Genomic DNA, 21,198 nt, shown 5'->3' with positions numbered 1-21,198 from the left:
GTCACCAAAATCTGTCAGAGAAGATTTAATCATTGAACTGTACCATAGTTTGCTAAGACTTCACAGAGGTGGCATGGATGTACAGTTCTGTTGGGTACCAGCGCATGAGGGGCTGAAAGGGAATGAGTGTGCTGATAAACTAGCAAAAGGGGCACTACAAAAGGAAATAACAGTACCAGTTCCACTCTGAAAAGGAGAAGGAAAAGCAGTGATTAAGAAGAAAGGAATGGAGATATGTCAGAAAAGGTGGGAGGAAGACCATAAAGGAAAGGGGTACCATACAATACAAAAGTCAGTGATAACAAAGAACTACAAAGAAAGGAACAGAAGGGAGGAAATCATCATAACAAGACTCAGATTGGATCACACAGGTTTAAATGGCATCATGTTTGTACTGAGGGAAAGGAATAGTGACAAATGTGGGAACTGTGGAGTGAAAGAAAAGGTTGAACATATCATATTTCCCTGTGCCATGTATGCAGTAGAAAGAGAAAGGTTACATGATAAAGTCCAAGAGGCGGGGAGGGACTGGGATTTAATGGGGATACTGCGAACAGAGGGAGAGGGGGTAAGAGTCACCAGGAAGGCTCTCTTTACTTTTTTAAATAACACAAGGCTGGTGAGTACAATTTAAGAAAGGGTAAATGACATAATGTTACACACTCTTGTACAGTAGGTGGCGGTATGCACCTTAAAGTTGGTTGCGATCCGCCATTAAACCCAAAGAAGAAGAAGAATACAGGCGCAGAAGAAGAAGAAGAAGAAAGTGACGTACTTCCGTTAGCCCGGCCGCCTTTGGGTTTTGTTGGTGTTCTCGGAGAAGAAAAGTCATAACTTTAACGATAGGCAACGTCAAAACGTACGAGTCAACGAACAAAGCGATAGTCAATGCCGAGGGTCTCGTTAAACTTTATTCAGCAAAGCTAAGTTAGTTTTCCAGATCGAGGTGCCTCAGAAGATACCGTTATGGCCAAAGTACAAGTGTTAAATGTTGCTGTGTTGGACAACCCGAGCCGATTTGGAAATCCCTTTCAGTTTGAAATAACGTTTGAGTGCATGGAGGATTTGCCGGAAGGTAGGTATTGTTTTCAGCTAACAGTTTTCTTATTCTTTGTGGTATGTTGGCTAAAGTATTAGCTAAGTCGCTGGTTGCCTTCTGCTTTACTTATAACTACTACACCAAAGGTAGATGGACGAATCGTAGGTTGTTGATAAGAACGTTGTGTTTTTTGACCGTGAATCACGATTAGTTGTCGTTGGGGCTAAACAGCGAGGTATCATTTGACAAGTTATTGAAAATTGGCGCTGGCGCGATTGTGCTCATGGCCCCGCCTCCCGCATGCAGTGATTGGCTCGGGGACGTTCCGAGGAGTGTTTCCCGAGAAGCTGATTGGTTGTTCCCGTTACGTTACTGTAGCAACAGGCGAACTCAACGAGTTGCCGCGAACTGAGAGCAGAGACAACGGAAGCAGTTGCATGTAGACGCATTTGTCAGTTTATTAGGTACAAAAAACGAATTCAGCATAAATACAACAGTGATGCACACAATGTAACCTCAATGTATGGTAGAACCGACTCCTATACCTTAATGTTAGGTTCGATAGATAATACAAATGTGCCACAAGTTCTGTATTTAATGCATATTTTTTAATTTGTTCAGCTTTCAATGGCTCTATTACACACAAAGGTCTGCAGGGAGAAGCGTTGTTAATACACTGCAGATGTTATTCTGTTCACCTTTGTAAGTCTAATTGTTGTGTATGGTTTCAGATCTTGAGTGGAAGATCATCTATGTGGGTTCAGCTGAGAGCGAGGAATACGACCAGGTTCTGGACTCTGTTCTAGTCGGCCCGGTACCGGCTGGCAGACACATGTTTGTGTTTCAGGTAAGTCGGCTTTGGTCACGTGTTACCTCTCATCTCATACAACTAGACCACAGAGAATAATTGAACTTCTCTCCAAAGAAATGTGGGTAAATGTGTTGGATTTCCCTAGTTTGGTTCCTAATTTTGACCCTTGCTGCATTAAAAGGATAATTACTTTGATTTACTTTAATGACTCTTTTTTTTTTTTATGTTCCTCTCGTACCGCCAGGCTGATGCTCCTAACACAGGGCTGATTCCAGAGACTGATGCTGTAGGAGTGACTGTTGTCCTTATAACCTGCACGTACCGTGGACAGGAGTTCATCCGCATCGGTTACTATGTCAACAATGAATACACAGATCCTGAACTAAGGGAAAACCCACCTCTGAAACCAGACTACGCTCAGGTACCCCACGCGTACACTCAGCAAAGACATACAGTACAGTGATGGGCCATGCTTGTGGACAGGGTCTTTTAAACACACACACGGTTTTTACTGCTCTCTGCTGTTATGAAAATGGATATTACAGGATACAGTGGCATCAAGAGTATAACATGAACTTTTAATATATAATGTATATAGTTCTTTTTTTATTGTCTGTAGTTTTCACTTTATTCTAAAGCAGGAAACTAAATCTCTTGTGGTTTTTCTGTTGGTTCAACAACATTTAGTCAAGGACAACAATTTATGCCTCTCTGAGATTATAATGTGCATTCTGCTACTTTCATCTCTGAACATTTAAAGTTTTGACGAATGATTGATTAATTATACAAATAAATAGTTGAATTGATGTGAAAATTAATCCCAGTTGAATAAGCCCTACACTGCTCAATGCAGGTTAGAGTTAGTTAAACATAAGTCAGTATCTAATATCAGGGATAGAAGTATAGATGATACATATTTTGCTTATTGCTTATAATATATACCTGCAAACTCCAGTACCTTCCTATACTCAGCCTGATGAAGTGGAGCCCTGATAGCTCAGAGAGAAATCAGTTGCATCAATGCCAGTGGAACAGAAGCTTACTCAAAACTGGCCATGACTCTCTGAAGTATGCTCTGTGTAACTTGTACTGTATATGGAAAAGGAACCTTTTTCTATTCACCTGACAGGGATCTCATTTTAAAAATTGTTGCTTATGAGGTGTATTTTTCTTTTCTGTCATGGTAAGCTATCAAGGTTACATCAGTTTTAGCTAGAAGTCCACAATCCTGCAGTCATTGCATGTTTACCAGGCAGATGGGGACCAATGAAAGATGGTGGTTAGTTCCATTAAGAAAAGTGTTGAAACTTGACCTATATTTGGGAATTAAAGTGAGGATATCTCCAGCATTAATAGTCAATCTGTAATTTCACGAATGTCTCTTTGGTTCTCTCAGCTCCTGAGGAACATTTTAGCCTCAAACCCCCGTGTCACCCGTTTCCATATCAACTGGGAGGGCTCAGCAGACAAGATGGAGGATGGCGAAAATGTTGACCCGTCTCCTAACATCAGCGGCATGCTCCCTCCGTCCTGTTTACCAGGAAAGATGCCACCTATTGGACTGATGCCGGAGAACTCCATGGACTGCATGTAAGAATCATCAGATTAAGATAATGGACAATAAGCTCTTTTTTCAATACACTCAACCACAGTGAAAACACACATTTGGACAAAGAGGTCATGGATCTTTCAAGACAACATGTGGACATTTACAGGAAGCGGGGATATGACAGCAGGAACGTTATTTTTATACAGCACACACAAATGGGATGGATCTGGGAGCTGTTTTTGTCTCTTGTGCATTTCAACACACAGGCCTGCACAACCAACATTGCCTTATTTTACTGTTTTAAGATAATGTCAAAGCTGAGCCAGACAAAGTTTAGAGGCCTCAAGTTTGGGTGATCTTAAGACCACAAAATCTTCACAGCAAGTCATACTCATACTGTGCTGCTCATATTGCCCTCTGGAGCACTGATTAAATATATGGGCAGTACTCAATATGTCAGAATAGATGTAGCACTAGCTGTTTATAATAAAGAATGGTATTGTTCTGAAAGGTTTGTCTCATCTGATTTAGATATCGTGTATTGGGTTTAAAATATGGGCCGTGTTCAGGGGCCTGTTGCAAGAAGTAGCTTTTATTTGTTATATGCTGTTTAATTACTCTGTAAACCTGCCTCTTCAAACAGGCCCCAGGTCAGATAATGTTCTTTAAAATGTTACAAAAAACTGTCTGTAATCATGCACAAACCATTTAGGTAAAGGAAACGAAGGAGAAATGGTTTCCGTGTTGCAGTCATGTTGTTCGGATGGTTTAGGCTTACTGTAAATAATGTTTTCTCAGCGCTTATTTTGTCTTCAGGAAGTGAAGGCATGTTTACTTTTTTGTACTTACTTTGAATTCTCTGCCTCATTATTTGTAACAGTGATGGGATTAATAAAGTTTGTTTTGTGAACCTAGTGCTGCTTTCTGTTAATCACATCGTACTTACATGGCTGCTTTCCACATAGACTAGTGAGGAAAGAAGAGCACAGCAACAGCAATGTGTGTGTGTCGCCCACTCATTCCCCTCCCCTCTCTGGCGCCCTTTACTTTTTCCAATTTCATTCATAAAGTGTAGCAGCCTCACTCCACCATTTTCACTCTAGCCTCATGTTGCCAGGCAACTGCAGCACAAAAGGGAGGGGGGCTGTCTGCTCACTGATTTTATCACTTCTGAGGTGAAAGGACTGGCTCCTCTGCCTTCATCGGTTACTTCTGTCCTTTTACTGTTCTCATATTTTCACGGTTTAGCAAGATGGTGTACATAGCTGCTGGTAAGATCTAAACAATCTTAAACAAACCCATAATGAGTATTCTTGCATGTAAAATGGTGCATAAACAAGTTATTATTAAATAAGAACTTATTTATGCACCATTTTTTTCTTCTGGTACTTATTTGCTGTGTTGTTGGTTCTATTTTCCCACGTTTTTACCAACATTCTGTTTTGTTTTTTTAATGACAATGTAACACCTTGGTTGCAGCTTTTATACATACAGTCTCTGGTTCCAGCCCACCACTGAATTTCTGAGGGGCCAGTGAAATCATTCGATTAACTATATGTTCGACAGATAATAATTAAAAGCTTTTATTATAATAATCAAAACACACTGAGATGTGACATGAATGTAGTGGCTGCAGAGCCATACTATGATGGTGTCAGACCCTGCAGTAGCTGTAGGGATGTCTTATTTATAGCTTGGGTGTTTGTTCATGGGTCTTTTTAAATGCAGGCTGCTAATACAGACTCAAGTAAATATTCAAATGTAATATTAAGATGCAGATCTATGTGAAATGTAGGCTTTTCAGGAACATGATAATATGGGGCCTTTGGGCATCTGCAACACCGGAAGGTGCGGATGACACCGACAGAGATGCTGTTGGAGGAGTCTGACTGTAACGTCGATGGTCCACAGAGTCAGTGTGAGGCTCTGCGTGTTCTCATCCAACACTGATTGTAAAATCGGTTTATTGCTGTGATTCACTTCCTACCAGATAAACTCTTCCCTCCATGCACGACCGTCTGCGTTCTGTTCAGAAGTCATGCCAGCCAGACCGCGCGGCGCGTGCGTTAAATCCTGACCAACATTTCTATAAATAGCTCGCTGTTGACGTCACTCAGCCAAACGTGTATCAGTCGCTCCGCGGCTGGGTGTATGAGAGCAAGGGGAGGGAAGTTTTATTTGGAAGAGGGGGGGGGGGGGGCATTCCTGTCAACCACTGAATACAGCCAATAGATATCCACGCATTCACCGAGATTCCCACGGTTCGACCACGCCAAGCCAATGGAAGGGAGCAACCGGAGAAAGTCGGCACGTAAATCGTCGGGAGGAAAATAATCGCTGACGTTCCAGTCGCTTGCTATTTGTATGGCGGCGGTACGCTACAGTTGGTGATGGATTTCGAAGGACCAATTATAACGCTCCGTGGGACAGAGCCGTATAGAGGTAGCCAATCAGTTGGCTAGCACCAGCTGTCTTTCAATCCCGATTCTGGCGGGTAGGCGGGACGTTTGCTCGGCTGTAGTTCCGTCATCGCGCTTGTCTCCGAGGCTACAGGGGGCCAATGTTGATTTGGGCGAATTCCCTTCGTTGTCGGACCCCGCCGAGGAACCATTTTTAAAAGCTGGGTTCAGTAACGAAAGGTGGAAGGCTTTTGATTGATTATACTGCCGCCCCGCCGTCGGTATAGCTGTTTTTTTCTGGGCTGGGGGGAGAGGTGGGGAGCCGGGGGGCCTCGTTCGGAGGGGGCTGCAAGGAGGGACAGGAGAAGACTGGATCTTCCGTGTTCAGGCCAACTGCGCCGAGGTCGGCCTGGCAGTGAAGCCCCAGCGACCGAGACACCACACCGATAGCTCCCCGTGGATTTAAAGTCGATTCCGGTCGCCGGCGGAGGATGACCGTGGAGTGAGTCCACTGCACCGTCTCTCCGTGGCACCGCATCAGCAGCTGTAAGACTATTAAGGGGCAAAACCTCAGAGTCTACGCTTGCTAACTATAACAGCTGGATTTAAGGAGCACCATTCAGACCTAATCGAGCTTTGACCGGCTTGCCAAGGCGTAGGGTGGCCAAAAAGCCACGGATCGCCCGTTGACAAGTTGTCATCATGGGCAACGCGCCCACGGCCAGGAAGGGCAGCGAGATGGAAAGCGGTGGGTACAATACACAGTACTCCTGAGCAAACACCTGCTCTGTCACAGCCTCATGAAATGATAATAGACGTTGATAATAGACGTTGTATGTTATACAGCAGGCTATGTTAGCTTTACATAACAAGCCATACACTGTCAATAGAGGCCTATATCCTAGCTTTCCCATTCATTAAGAACCATTCGTCCATGACAAGTACTCGGTGCTGTGTGATACAGAGCAGGGGCATTGCATGTAGACGAAGAGGGAATCTCTCTTCAAATGAGGAGCAGGCTAACCGTTAACGTTTCGACTTTTATGTAATTTATGTATATGCTAAGGTAGGACCAAGCTGGATTCTGCGCTGTTTCCATAGCCAAATCTATGTGTGAGCTGAAAAACTGCCAACTGCAGTTGTAATCTTGGAATACGGAATGTGCTGAAATATTGGCAATATCATAACGCTCTTGAGTTTCAGATATTTCCCAAACACTAGGCCTGTTTCTTCACACATTTGGAAAGAGATACTGCTTTAACTGTGGGTGGGTGAGCTGAATATATTCTCTGAGAGTCCAAAAAAGTCTGCAGGTTTAGCTGAGTTTGTCTCAGTGTGTCTGATGTACTGTAAATCCAAGGGAAGATAACTGGTATTTCATTAGTTTCTACCACGGTTTTTACCATGATACGTCAACTAAAGCATACTATTTACATTTATATTTGCAGTGATGCATAATTAATGCAGATATGTGTGTATCCCGTACTCAAGCCAGTCTGAGCACTGGCTAGCTGAATAGCATGCTACAGCCATGCATCACTATTAAGACGGTGTCCTTTCAACCAGATATGTTTTTCCAATAAACAACTTACACTGAAGATAAAGACATTCCATGAAATTTGATTTAGGAAGTGTTTGCTGTAGCGTTACGAGTTCACTTAATCCTACCCAGCAGGTTATAACCCTTGATGTGTTTTCAGGTTTCAATGTTTGATTCAAATTTGTGCACATTAGTTTTGTTATATTCTCCATAAAGGGGCAGGCTACTCCACTGATTTAGTATTACACTTCCAAATAGCTGGGGTACTCACAAGAGATTGATGAAGCAGCAAAAACACAGATTGTCTTTTCTTTAACACCTCTATACATTTCCCATGATTCAACCTAAAATAATATTCCTTGACTGCCTGTAAAACGCCCTTGTCTTTCATATCCCTTAGACTTTTGATATCTACCATTGGAACTACAACAGTTGTACTATGACAAGTAACAACACCAAAACTCAAAGTTTAATCTGAAGCGATATAGCTGAGTTTTTCTTGTAAGTTGAGAATCATGCCATGTAACCATGTGTGTTTCAAAGCAGTTTGGCTCCTGTTGCACGCCATCTTATCATTTGTTCCTCTTTTCATGTTAACTGGGCTGTATAAAGTAGACGGGCTGTGTACAACTTATCATCATCATCATCAAACACCAGATTCTATTTATTTTCTGTTATATCAAGATCTTTTCTTGTGATTTTGTCCTTTACAGTCAAGGAGTTCCTTGTTAAAGCCAAAGAGGACTTTCTTAAGAAGTGGGAGACCCCTGCACAGGTCAGTGTTCACCTTAATGACAGGATTGTTACTTCTACGATCTCCCGCTAAGATTCCTTCTTTTCAATTTAAAATTGTGTTGTACATTTCTATATACCTGGAAGAAGTGGCTCGTAAAACATGTTGGGAGATGTTTTATCATTCATTGATTTAGATCAAAATGATATTGTCTTATTTTCTTTAAAACTGCTTTTGTGTTTTTTTGTATGTGACGAGTTAGGACACATTTAATGAGAGCATTGCATTGAACAATATATAGCTTGTTTACATGCATCTTTTACAAACTTTTTCTTCTGCAGGGATTTTAGAAAAATATAATAATTGTTAACACTTTGGTTTCAATTTCAAATGTACAATGAAAACAATGGATGTTCTGTGGGCTGCTATGCAACCAAGCTTTAAGACAGATTTTACTGACACTTTGATAATTTTTCATAATTTTTGTATATTTACCTTTCTCTCTTAAACAAGTAGTTAGGAAAAATACCACACTCACATGTGAGAATGTGACCGCTTTCTTTTTAATATACAAACTTTATGATCTCAATCAGGACATATAATCCATTTATGCCATGCTTGATACATATTATTTACTCTGTGATTATACTTGGTCATTGGTAACCTGTACAAAAACATACATCAATTATTTTAGAAATTGAATGTGAGCCTTGGACACATTAGCAAATGAAACTTCACTTTCCACGCCACAACACCCGCCCAAGCAGTTTCCCAAAGATCCACTAACCCTTAGGTTATGTTTGTTCAGAACACTGCTGGCCTGGAGCAGTTTGAGAGGTTGAAAACTCTCGGCACGGGCTCATTTGGCCGTGTGATGCTGGTGAAACACAAAGAAACGGGACAGCATTATGCCATGAAGATCCTCAACAAGCAGAAGGTCAGTCGGGTTCCGGAGGGTCATGTCGGGAGGGAGGTTGTTAACTTGCATTTAGGGACACTTGCAGTATGGTCATAGAAAAAACATGGAAATTTCACTTGCCAGCCTTGAAATATTTGTGGATATCGAAACAAATCCTCTCTATATGCTGGTGCAAAGATGCTGAGACTCTCCTACAGGTGCAAACCTTTATTCCCTTTTCTCCCTTTGAACCTCTTTGAACCCGCTTGTGCATCAGCTTGAGTGGCTGAGTCGTGGTTGTCTTTATGCAAATCACATCGAGTAGCGCCATTTTGATTCCCAATTTAGAATTAAATTGTGTCTGCTCCGATCCCCCTTTAATGACCTAATATTTATAGATAGGCTCAATATTTTTGTAGATAAAATATGCGCATGGAAATGTCTGATTTGCCAAGTGGCTTAGGTTTTTTTACCACATTAATACAGTCAAAAGACATGCAGGTTAACAGAATAGGTCTCCAAATAGTGAGAGCAAATGTTTTTTGAATACATTTTGTATATGCTGGAAACTTGGCTAATGGTCTGACCAAATGCATGCTGGGCCAGGTTCCTAGCAGGTATAGAAATGAAGAGATGAATAAATTTTCTGATGTATTTAGGTTTCTGTGTAGTCTCATTGAGAGTTCCTTATATTATATAACAAACATCCTTGTTTTACTTCCTGTCTCTGCATCTGGAGAGAGACAGTCCTCCTTTAAAGGATACAAGCAGCTGATGTAATTGGCCAATTTGATGCCACCTGCTTAGACTATATTTCTCCTGCTTATAGTATGTTCATCCTATTCAGGCCTGTATTTCAAAGTGTCATTTTTTACTATAATTAGTGTATGTTTCGGTGTCTGAACACCAAAAGTGTTGAGAAAAGAGCCAGCACACTCCTCTGTCTCAGCATCTCGATGTTATTGATATAACCAACGTTTTAGTCACCCCCTTGATCTTCATCTAAGATTACTTTGAAATTGAAATACTCTTAGGAAAAGTACATTTATAAGGTTTTAGTGATACTGTCCAAATGATAGTATTGTCATTCCTTCTTGGACCATTTCATGTTACCTTGAAAGAGAAAACCACACTATCATCCCTTGCAAATGTATGCGTCTTGAAAGCAAATGTTGGAGTGTAATTGTAAAAATGATTGAACTTTTTTTCAGCCAATTATTTAAAATAACTGGAAGTGTGAATGTGTCGCTTGACTAACAAAAGTTGAACAAAAATTTTGTATGCAGCCAATGATAAAGATAAGATATACTTTGTTGATCCCAGATTGGGAAATATTTTTGTTATAGCAGCATGTTAAAACAAAGACATTGCACATCATTTGAAAAATAAAAAGAGTAGAAAATAAATAGAAACATCCCAAAATAGAAACATGTCTAAACAGTGAAATATATACAAGGTTACTGTGAAAGATATAAGTCTTTAGCCTGACAAATAAACACTATAAAGGGACAAATTCAAGATCAAAAGCAAAGGAAAATAGAAAAATAGATCGATAGTCAGCTGTTGGTCAGTGAGTGTACTAGTCTGTAAGTATATAAAGCATTTTGAGCGTAAAATATGCAGACTGTACGCAGTAAAGATTATGATGTAAGTAATGCAAGTACTCTTTTCAATATATATATATATATATATAATAATACAATATTTAATAGAACTCAAATAAGAACATTATCATATAAATTATTTGAGTACACAATCATTTATTCTTTAGAAATAAAAAAAGTTATAATGCACACAGAATTTTAAATAATTCTCATTGTAAAACATATCAGAGGTTAGAGATATAGCTTAATATCACTTTTTTTTTTACAACTATTGCCTTTTGTCCTTAGTTGCGTTTTTCTTTCTGAGCTATAACAATTTAATGTTTTATCTAAAGAATTACTTGTGCATGGCTCACAGTGTTTTATGGTGTTTGTTTTGGGTGGAAGCACAAAACATAGGTATCAGGCGAGTGGCCGTTGTTTATTGTTGTTGAAACTTATTACTCATTACTCATTTATTGCTATTTTATAATAGAATCTGAACTCTCCTTTTTCCATCCCTATTTTTTGCCTTTTTAGGTGGTGAAGCTCAAACAAATAGAGCACACTCTGAATGAGAAGAGGATCCTTCAGGCTGTCAGCTTTCCTTTTCTGGTGCGACTAGAGTACTCATTCAAGGTACAGAGAATCTTAGAGGAATGTGTTTGTGTGTGTACGAGCCTGTCTGTGTTTAGTCTTTTACTTATATCCCATTCTGTATAATGGGAGACTCATGTTAAAGAGTGTCGCCCTGTCTGCTGAAGACTAGTTGTCTATTTATATATTAGCGCTTCCTTTTACCTGTAGTGGCATCCAAACTTTCCAAGAAGCCACTTTAGAGCCGGGTTGACGACACGCAATCCAAAATAATAAGCAGCCACAGATTAATTCAGAAAATATATAATACACAAAAAAATCTCGACTTGAAACAACTCTTAAAATGACTTCATTCATATTTCGGGCATTATACTTTCCTAATTTTTGATACATTCTTCATATAGTTGCCTGGATGAACAAAGGCACAGTAAACACAACACATTTTCCATTTAAAATTAAACATAAACATTAATCTACACATCTTTAAAATAACATGTTAACAGGCTGTTAATGTTAATCATTTTTTCACCATCAAGTATTCATCTAAATATTAGCTTTGAGTTCATTAATGCTTTCATATTAGTTTTTATCTGCAGAGCCTTTTTCAAATAAGGCCCAAAATACTATGTGAAGTTTATACCTTAAAACGTATTACTTAATTTAAAAAAGAGCATTTCAGAAATGTCTGTGGCGCACTTGGGTTATTGTCGCTAGATAATAAATACAGTTATTTATTATTTATCATCTGTCTGTGGAGAGTTAGCTGTATTTTATGGATCCTACTAGTTTATTATTATGTTTCATTTTCATGTAAAGCGCATTGTGTTGCCTCTTATTATGGATGAAATGTGCTTTATTAATAAAGGTCAATTAAATACATTGTAGAAGCTTTTAATCTACCTGAAATCGTTTGATTTTAATTATATGATTACACAATTGGATCAACATAGTCCAGCAACTGAGTGAAATGAAGCAGCCCGTTAGCTAATTTGCTAACTTCATAGGCAGACGGAGGTTCACATAGGAATGAGTGAACTTGCATTGACTAGCCTACATACACAGAGCTATTCAGAATCAAGGACTAAAGAACCTATGAATTTCAAATGTGTTTTTGGAAATATAGCACATCTAAGTGAATGTTTAAGATACACAGTGACTGGCACTTTTTCTTTATGGCATTTTGTGGTTGTTACAAAAAAGGTCAGTGGATTCCTTTATGTTGACCCACAAAATAGTGTTTCCATGTTGTGCTGTTGCCCATCCTGTACGTTTGTGTGTCTGTTTTTCAAAATGTGTGTGTATATAAGTTCATGTCACTAACAGGGCATCTGTCTTGCCTTCCCCAGGACAACACTAACCTCTACATGGTGATGGAATATGTACCTGGTGGAGAGATGTTCTCCCATCTACGGAGAATTGGCAGATTTAGGTGAGTTTTGAAGGAGTTTGCAGGCGGAAGCATTTTATGGGCACATGCAGTGGGAAATTAAGGAGCTGTGTCCTCTCAATGTAGCTTCGGTCTCCTGGATTTTATTCTCTCTACTTTACAGCTTTGTTCTCTCATGTGTGTTTTAGCTCTGCGCGGTTATATTGAGCTATTTCACCTCTGTTTTTGTTCTTCACTTAACTGTGTGTGTGTGTGTGTGTGTGTGTGTGTGTGTGTGTGTGTGTGTGTGTGTGTGTGTGTGTGTGTGTGTGTGTGTGTGTGTGTGTGTGTGTGTGTGTGTGTGTGTGCATGTGCGTGTGTGCACGTGCTTGTGCAGTGAACCTCATGCTCGGTTCTACGCTGCTCAGATCGTCCTAACCTTCGAGTATCTGCACGCTTTGGACCTGATCTACAGAGACCTGAAACCAGAAAACCTGCTCATAGACCAACAGGGATACATACAGGTAAATAAGACCAGAGGATCATATATTACTTACTTGGCAGGTTGTTGTTTTTACTGTATGTATTCTGGCATGTATTCATATGCTTTTCTGCACTAAATGCGTCATGATACATTATTGGGAGTTCACAAGTGATGATAATGCTAGCCTTGTGGTGTCACAGTGGCCGTTGAGATTTCAGGCTTTTTTTACACTGCAAACTTTAATGATAGATGGGTGGACAGACAGACAGACAGACAGACAGACAGACAGACAGACAGACAGACAGACAGACAGACAGACAGACAGACAGACAGACAGACAGACAGACAGACAGACAGACAGACAGACAGACAGACAGACAGACAGACAGACAGACAGACAGACAGACGTACTTTATTGATCCCAATTTAGGACATCTTTTCATTGCAGCAGCATAAAAACAAGGTAATGTAATTACAATAAAATAAAATAGCATTTAAAAAGAAAGTACAAAATATACATTTGGGACAAAAAATGTGCACAAAATATAAGGCTGGATATTATATGTACAATAAGTCTGAAAGGTGTGGAATATTAAATAGAATAAATATAGAATGTACAGTATGGAAATTAATTCAACTGCAACTGTGATTATTTTCCTTAGTATCTCCTTCCATTTTTTCCTCAACTAACTGATTCCTTGTATGCTCTTTAAATGATCTAAAAGGTGTCAATTCTTAAATGTGTCACATATTTTGTATTGTGTGACCAAGACAGAGACAATCAGCAAATAGATCAGACTAGTTGCAGGCTTATTTTCTGTATCACTAAATGGATTACTCTAGTGTTTGAGCGCTGACTTTCAAGTTGTTTATCGTATTGTACAGGGAGGAAGTAAACAGGTAAAGCTTTATAGTTTTTCTCCAATTTGTAAGACTTAAAATTGCCCTTTGCACATAATTTAGTAAACGTCTAGCTTGTGTAGCAGCATAATATTTCTAAACTCTGGACAATGCCATTCTTTTCACTCAAATAGCAATTTTAAATCACGTCTTTGTCCACAAAGAACTGCACTCGGTTGGTCAACTTAACGGTTGACTGTAATAGACTGACTGTGCACTGATTTCACAATTAAATTCCCAAAAATACGGTGAACACATCATTTCTCATGTCATTTATCAGTGCAATTACAATGAATTTTCCCAAAAAAGATAGAGTTTAATCAAAGTTGAGCATATCTTATAATACAACTAATGCTGTATTAATAATACTCTTTTGGAGATATTCCTCTAGCTGTGTGTATCACTTCGTTGGAAAGAATCCATTTCATAAAAAGAGAAAAACGGTTTTGAGTGCAGCGTTTAATTTCCCAAGAGATTTGTGGAGTTAGGGGAAAAAAATCTCAATTATTTTCAGTTTTGAGTATTGAATAATTAACCATAGTTACAGGAAATGTGTTGAAATAAATGTAAACATTGAGTGACATCGCCCCGGCTGAGGAGTCCACTGTTTAGTGAGTAAGGGGCAGATATGAAATGTTCTCTTGGACATTAATTATTTTTCCCTCTGCAACAAGAGTATCTCTGTATAACTGTAGTCATTACAAACAGTAATATTAGACACAGGTAAAAGTTAGGTGCATACAGCGCGTCATAGAGGGGCACTAGTTGCATAAAAAAGACCAACCTGGATTTGTTTTATTTATTTGTTGACTATCATTGTAATTCGAATTTAAAGAGCCCTTAGAGAGCCATAGAGTAAAAGGACAACGCAAGTGGGCAAGTGGGTTCAGGTTTGTGATTCCGTACAACTTGTTGCATGCAGCTCTACAGTGCATCACCTGAACACAACACAGATTTTAAAAAACAGAACATTTATGACTGCATTGGTGCATGTTTGTTTAAATTGAATGAATATAGCACCATCTTATCTAAAAAAAAATTGTAAATTATTAATCATACAAAATAATCCCTGAAAAAGAAACTTATAAAATGAATTGTGAAATTACTGTTTCATCCTTTTTGTCATCTATTGGTTTTTACTGTATTTTAACATGTGTACACCCTCTAGTGGTCGATAGACAAATAACAACTGGTGAAAAAATCCATTGCTCTACTCTCCTCCCTCCCTCTCTTTGTCCCTGTCTCACCTTCCTAAAACTTTCAATATTTGTCATTGCCTTTCCTCTCGTAGGTGACAGATTTTGGCTTTGCCAAACGTGTAAAGGGCCGGACCTGGACACTGTGTGGCACTCCAGAATATCTGGCCCCCGAGATAATTCTCAGCAAGGTGAGCCAACCATGTCATTTTATATATTTTTAACGGTCGCCTGTATCCCCCTTAAAACAAGATACTCTACATTTAAACGAGCAATGATACCAACTTGTTGTGCAAACACGTGTCAGTTTGTTACTGAATAGTTGTTCATTTGACTCATTAGATATGAAACGCATGGTTACAATAACATTGATTCAAAACCTGTAGGGATGTTGATGATCATCTGTAGAGGAACACATGACAGCAATCATCATGTCACTTTTATTCATTGCTCTCAGTAAGGTGCCTTAAATAGCTCGTGATTAATATAATAATCACAGGAATATTTGGGAGGAAGTGGCAATGATACCTCTTACATCTAAGCCTTTAGATGAGATGCAAAGTTTAACTGGAGTATATGTTACTTTAGGTTTAATAAGCGAAACCTATTTTCTTGATTCTCCCTCTATAATGATTTATTTTTGTCTCCTCTTCCCTCCTTCCTTGTTATATCCACCAGGGGTATAACAAGGCTGTAGACTGGTGGGCGCTGGGCGTACTGGTCTATGAGATGGCAGCAGGGTACCCGCCTTTCTTTGCTGACCAGCCCATTCAGATATATGAAAAGATCGTATCAGGGAAGGTGAGTCTGACTCTGATTACCATTCTGTGCTACAGTCAGTATCAGGGATGAACTGATTGTGAAATTCTGGACTGATACACAGATGTTTGAAACAACCATTGGCTGTTGTTGCTTTTATTTTGATATTTATCCCCCTTTTGTGCCAAGTAATCTTCATAATTTAAATGTTTGAATTAAGTTCACCAACTGAATACAGATGCAATACTTTTTTATTCATCAAGATACTTCTATTGCCTGTCAGGGTCAAATGTAACACACACAAGGCCTTTGAGACTGAGGGTAAAGTTTGAGTTTCAGTTCAGCCATGTTGGATCCAGCTAGTCACACAAATCAGGACTTCTTGTTCTGATTATTTTCAATGCTGATGTGGTGCTTGGAGGTATACTGTTTCATTCCAAATACAGTGAACTTCATACTATTATTATCATATACCTCAATACCGTTGAAAAAAGCTTGAGCGGTGCTTAGGAGCGCCGCTGAACTGCATGCTGAGGTCCAGCGCCAAGCATAGTAGCATAACATGGGAAGCTAAATGTAAAGATGGACACTGAAGTAAAGGAGACGGGAGATGGAGATCTATATGACACACAAGAAGAACTTGTGCCGAGTAGAGGAGCTTTGTCTGTCGTTTGGAGGTTTTTTTATTGCAAATTGTCAAACTAAACTTGTTGCCCGAGGAGGTAACACTAGTCATTTACTCTACTACTACCTTAACAAAAGGACTTATTTGAGTACGAAGAATGTATGAAGATACGATCTGCTTCAACAAGCAACGCTGGTGTAATGTTTTTCCAAAATTTAGCAGTCGTTTTATGCATTCTGATTCTTTCACCATTCATGAGGGATCCCTGATTAGGTGTTTTTTTCTGGGGACAAAACGTATAAATGTAAATACATTTCCAATCATTGAAAAATAATTAAATACATTGATATACGTTTCTTGTCATACCGCTCAGCCCTATGCAGAAATGTAAAACACATCACTTCTTCAGGCCACCATATGCCCAAAGGTAAGAGAAGCGGGCTTGGCAGCGTTCCAAATCTCATATTTTGGCTTTTTACTCTAGTACGTAGTGCAGCTGCACTCACTTAGTTAGTACTGTAGTAACTACTTTGTCGTAATGTTGCACCTTAAACTTTGACACTCTTTTTTATACATCCCCTGCGCAGAGGTCTTTTGGTCAGAATAGTCAGTATTTATTTTCTTACTTTTTCTCTGCATGAGGATGTTACCAGGGAAATAACCTTTATGGCTTTTTCAAACACAACTACAATGGAGTTTGTGAAGTAGACATGACCAAAACTTGTAGTTGAATAGATTTTTGTTCATACTTTAATTAAAAATGGTCCCTCTGCTTCCGTCTTCTTCCTGTCTTCCGTCTCAGGTGCGTTTCCCATCTCACTTCAGCTCTGACCTGAAGGACCTCCTGAGGAACCTGTTACAGGTGAGGGCAAATATCTTGGTCCTTCTGGTGTTAGGCTACATTTACTTTGCTGTGTGTCGTGAATGTATTATAATGTGAAATTGAGGAAAACGTATCGATTCAATCCCCAGGTGGATTTAACAAAACGTTACGGAAACCTCAAGAACGGCGTCAACGACATCAAGGGACACAAATGGTTTGCAACCACTGACTGGATTGCGATCTACCAGAAAAAGGTATGTGAGCGGGCACTTTGTATAAACGTTGACTTACTTTCTATGAAATTCTCTTTTCAAACGGTGCCTTTTGTTGTCTTTAGGTGGAAGCTCCCTTTGTCCCCAAGTTCAAAGGACCAGGCGACACCAGCAACTTTGACGACTACGAGGAGGAGGAGATCCGTGTCTCCTTTAATGAGAAATGTGCCAAGGAGTTTGCGGAGTTCTAGAGTTAGAAAGGGAGAGAGGAAGAAAAAGGGAGTAGGGAGAGTAAAAGGTAAGCTGGTCAAGTGGGAGACATAAGGAGGAAGTACTGTCTCCTGTCCAATCACAAGCACCAGCTACAAAAAGAGGGGGGCGAAATCGGATAGAGAAGGGAAAAAGAGCAAGGAGACTGATAACCAGCAGTGTTGCCTTTTCTGTTGTATTTAATTTATTATTCTGTCTTATTTATGGATCCCTTTATAATGAAGGTGTGCTTCAGATTCATGGGTGTCGAGAAGCCCAGTTATTTAGAGTTGCCTCTACGCATTTTAACACAAGATCTTCCCAGCTCTTCTATTCTTTCATTTACCATTTATTCACTTTTGGGCCACATCACAGAGAAAGTCGGTTCTATTCTCCTGCAGGTTACATGAAGTGTGGTGCAAGTCGAGGTCTCAGTCTGCACAAAAGTTTCTTAAATTTAAATGAAAACCTTCTTGTTCTTTCGTTAGCAAGATGAGCAATTAGAGGTGCATTAAAAGGAATCAATCTCATGCACTTTTCAATGTTTTCTAGTCTTTTTTTCCTTTTATCTTCAAAACTCTACCGTTTCATATCATACACAGCATATATCGAGTCAAACTTGGCCATAAGAAAAACATAAAGTTGACGCATTGCATGCTCAGACAGGTTTCCGTCAGATACAGGTGACACTTGTGGATGAGTCACTAAAGTTTACTGTGTAACTCCATCTATACTTCTTATCGTTATAAGCATAGCCAGGCTTTGTGCACTCCATGTGGCTGAAATGTGGCTGCCACTATCTGTCGCTAACCAACATGGACATTTGAATGGTAATATCTCAGTTTTAATGGTGTAGTGACGGAACATTATAACATAATGGTATCTCAGGTTTGAACATATCACTTAATAAGACATTTTATCAACAGAAAGCGTTAGGATTAGCAGGTAAAAGAAGATGTGTGAGACACTTGCTTATGATTGGGATTTGGTAATATACAGTTCTGGTTAGCGCTTAAAGGAACATAAGGGAATATTAAGACTTTTGGTTTGAGTTTTCAACTTTTTCCTCCAATAAGATTTGGTTTTAAAAACGTGATGAATTTGTTTAAAAATAACTCTCTGTTTCTGCTCAGAGCTTGCCTACTAGTCAAGTTGTTGCAGCATTTTGAATCAACCATTAGGACCTCCCACTGATAGAGACCGTCTGAGGCAAATGACCTTAAAGCTGCGTCTGGATTATCATTTAATTATGTCCGGATAGTGTACGTAATTTGTTTATGTTCCACCCTATCCTCTTATCACTTGCTAAGGCTTACATTTGACAGAACTCTTTTCCCTTCTCTCTGTTTACATGCTCAATGCTTAATTTTGTTTTCCATGCAAATATGACTCCATTAAACAAGTCAGGAGAAAGTAGAGCACCTGGAGTTTAAGAGAGCTCGGACGATACAAAAAACATCTCATGCACAGGATACAAGCTCCCTGTTTAAAGTGCAAATAGCTCTTCAGGTGCTCAATGCCTCCTTAGCTCTTGAGTTATTATGGCAAATTACTGAAGTGATGCGACAAAATGGTGATCTTGGATTTCCGAGTTTATAAAAGAAAACAAAGTGACATTAGTGTCTGTTTGAAACATTCAAATGCCTTCTTCATAGCTGTGTTATAATGTGCCACTGAAATTAAGATGTTCCCTTTTGGTTCAAAGAGGTGCTCTGGTTCTTGTCTGATTGCTTTAAAATCCAGATACATTCGATTCCCCAGAGTCCTTCCTGTCCAAAACAAAAATTACACATTTAAAAGTTAACATTGGTGTCAAGTTCAAGGTGGGCTAAATGAGATGTGTTAGGTCTATGTATCCCATATATTTCAGGGCCGATTTTCCAGCTGGCCCCTTTTAACCCATCCTCCCTCTCTCTGTACATTAGACAGTATCACTCTGCTGGAATATGACATGGCCCCAGGTTTACTGTGCTGTAACATGACTTAAACGATGTTTTGTGAATACGCATCATGTAAGCACATCATTAGCAGAATTAATGAAGGTCTTAAAGGGCAAGTGATTCTGTGATGCACTTGAATAACTTTTCAACACTTTCAAAATACTTGCAGCAGAGGCTTGGATTTATTTAACTGTCACATCATATGGGACTGCCTATAGAGTGGGGAAAGATTCTTATGTCGACTTGTGACAACATCTGACAACTTTTATAGTCAATTTTTTGGGGCAAGTAAAGAAGCAGGATCTATCTGAAGTCACTTCATAGTGTCAGTTAAAGTTGTGTTTCAGTAATGTGTTGTTTCATTAAGTTGCATTACTACAAACCAACTCATACAGTGAACCTGGGGCGGTTGGGGGCTTTGGGCAGTTGCATTTTTAGTTGGTAGCCTCAACAGTGTCCATTTAAAAAAAAAAAAGGATTTGGTTTGTTTTCATTGAAATGAGTCAAAGTACAAGGCAACCAACTTGTCACCGAAAGGGTATCTCTCTCTCTCTCTCTCCCCCCCCCCCCTCCCCCATACCACTACTTTTCATATTGTTCTTTCTGATTGAGAGTTGAAACAGCTGAAAAACATTTCATTGATCAATCTTCAGTGAAAAATTATATAGGCAGATTAATGGTGGAAAGAGCTGCAAAGTTGACACGCGGCTACGTTTCAGCCGGCTTATTGGTTATTATGGACTAATTTAAGTTTTATTTTTATTATTATTATGACATTGTTGTGAACCAATTGTTGAGATTTCACACTCGCTGTATTTCCTCCATGTCAAGTTTAATGTTGACTATTTCATCATGGACAAAATGTTTGAAGTTCTAATATTATTCCGTGTCTCCTCGATGTTTTTTGCAGTGATACTTCCTCTTGATGCAGGCACAATGCTGGTACATACTGTCGCACTTTTTAGGGAAATGAGACCCCCATGTAAACCATTTTAACCCACTCCCCCCGCACCCATACACACACACACACACACACACACACACACACACACACACACACACACACACACACACACACACACACACACACACACACTGCAAAGGGAAGCGTCTAAAGTCACGGGAACAGTGACATAAAAACACGAAGTGTAATATTTTGCAACATGAGTATCATTCCAATAAAGTTTTACTTGTAAAATTCTACTGAACGTGTGTATGTTTCCTGAATGTTTGTGTGATGGTGGAGCTCCTGTGAGTTTGGTAAACAGTGAATTGTAGATTGTGACATAATTCAAATTTAGCGTGAGTGTTTTAGCCTGGAGTTCAGACATCTATCACTGCCGTCTGATGCGGAAAGCAGCCTTCATCTACCCATCTGTTGACCGCCCGCTTCAGTCTGATTCACCATAACATAACATAACATAACATAACATAACATAACATAACATAACATAACATAACATGCTTCGAAACACGGCTCCCCCCTCACTGTTTC

At 39.4% G+C, this 21,198-nt stretch overlaps 2 protein-coding genes across 2 annotated transcripts; both read left to right on the top strand.

Moving 5' to 3' along the window:
• The first annotated feature begins 704 nt into the window (after nucleotides 1-704).
• asf1bb (anti-silencing function 1Bb histone chaperone) lies at nucleotides 705-4,313 on the top strand. The gene is made up of 4 exons (XM_063883569.1): nucleotides 705-1,075; nucleotides 1,771-1,886; nucleotides 2,095-2,271; nucleotides 3,247-4,313. The coding sequence occupies exons 1-4, from the start codon at nucleotides 967-969 to the stop codon at nucleotides 3,442-3,444; spliced, it is 600 nt and encodes a 199-aa protein (XP_063739639.1). The 5' UTR covers nucleotides 705-966; the 3' UTR covers nucleotides 3,445-4,313.
• Nucleotides 4,314-5,598: 1,285 nt separating this feature from the next.
• prkacab (protein kinase, cAMP-dependent, catalytic, alpha, genome duplicate b) lies at nucleotides 5,599-20,906 on the top strand. Its single transcript, XM_063883567.1, is given in 13 exon segments — nucleotides 5,599-6,546; nucleotides 8,052-8,113; nucleotides 8,880-9,008; nucleotides 11,093-11,191; nucleotides 12,496-12,578; nucleotides 12,913-13,039; nucleotides 15,191-15,212; nucleotides 15,215-15,260; nucleotides 15,262-15,286; nucleotides 15,774-15,896; nucleotides 17,282-17,341; nucleotides 17,452-17,556; nucleotides 17,640-20,906. Coding segments are annotated over 13 exon segments (1,053 nt in total). The 5' UTR covers nucleotides 5,599-6,500; the 3' UTR covers nucleotides 17,766-20,906.
• The last annotated feature ends 292 nt before the right edge of the window (nucleotides 20,907-21,198 follow it).

This window comes from Eleginops maclovinus, chromosome 5 (genome assembly GCF_036324505.1).
Source record: "Eleginops maclovinus isolate JMC-PN-2008 ecotype Puerto Natales chromosome 5, JC_Emac_rtc_rv5, whole genome shotgun sequence".
In the NCBI taxonomy this organism is placed as follows: domain Eukaryota; kingdom Metazoa; phylum Chordata; class Actinopteri; order Perciformes; family Eleginopidae; genus Eleginops; species Eleginops maclovinus.
The sequence above is the reverse complement of the archived record's forward strand: the minus strand, read 5'-3'. Positions and strand labels throughout refer to the sequence as shown.

What these genes read in the sequence shown, in the direction of transcription:
- asf1bb (XM_063883569.1), top strand. Translation starts at nt 967, where the DNA reads ATGGCCAAAGTACAAGTGTTAAATGTTGCTGTGTTGGACAACCCGAGC. An exon ending in GACACATGTTTGTGTTTCAG is followed by an intron (nt 1,887 to 2,094) that starts GTAAGTCGGCTT and finishes TCGTACCGCCAG; the next exon opens with GCTGATGCTCCTAACACAGG. An exon ending in TGAAACCAGACTACGCTCAG is followed by an intron (nt 2,272 to 3,246) that starts GTACCCCACGCG and finishes TGGTTCTCTCAG; the next exon opens with CTCCTGAGGAACATTTTAGC.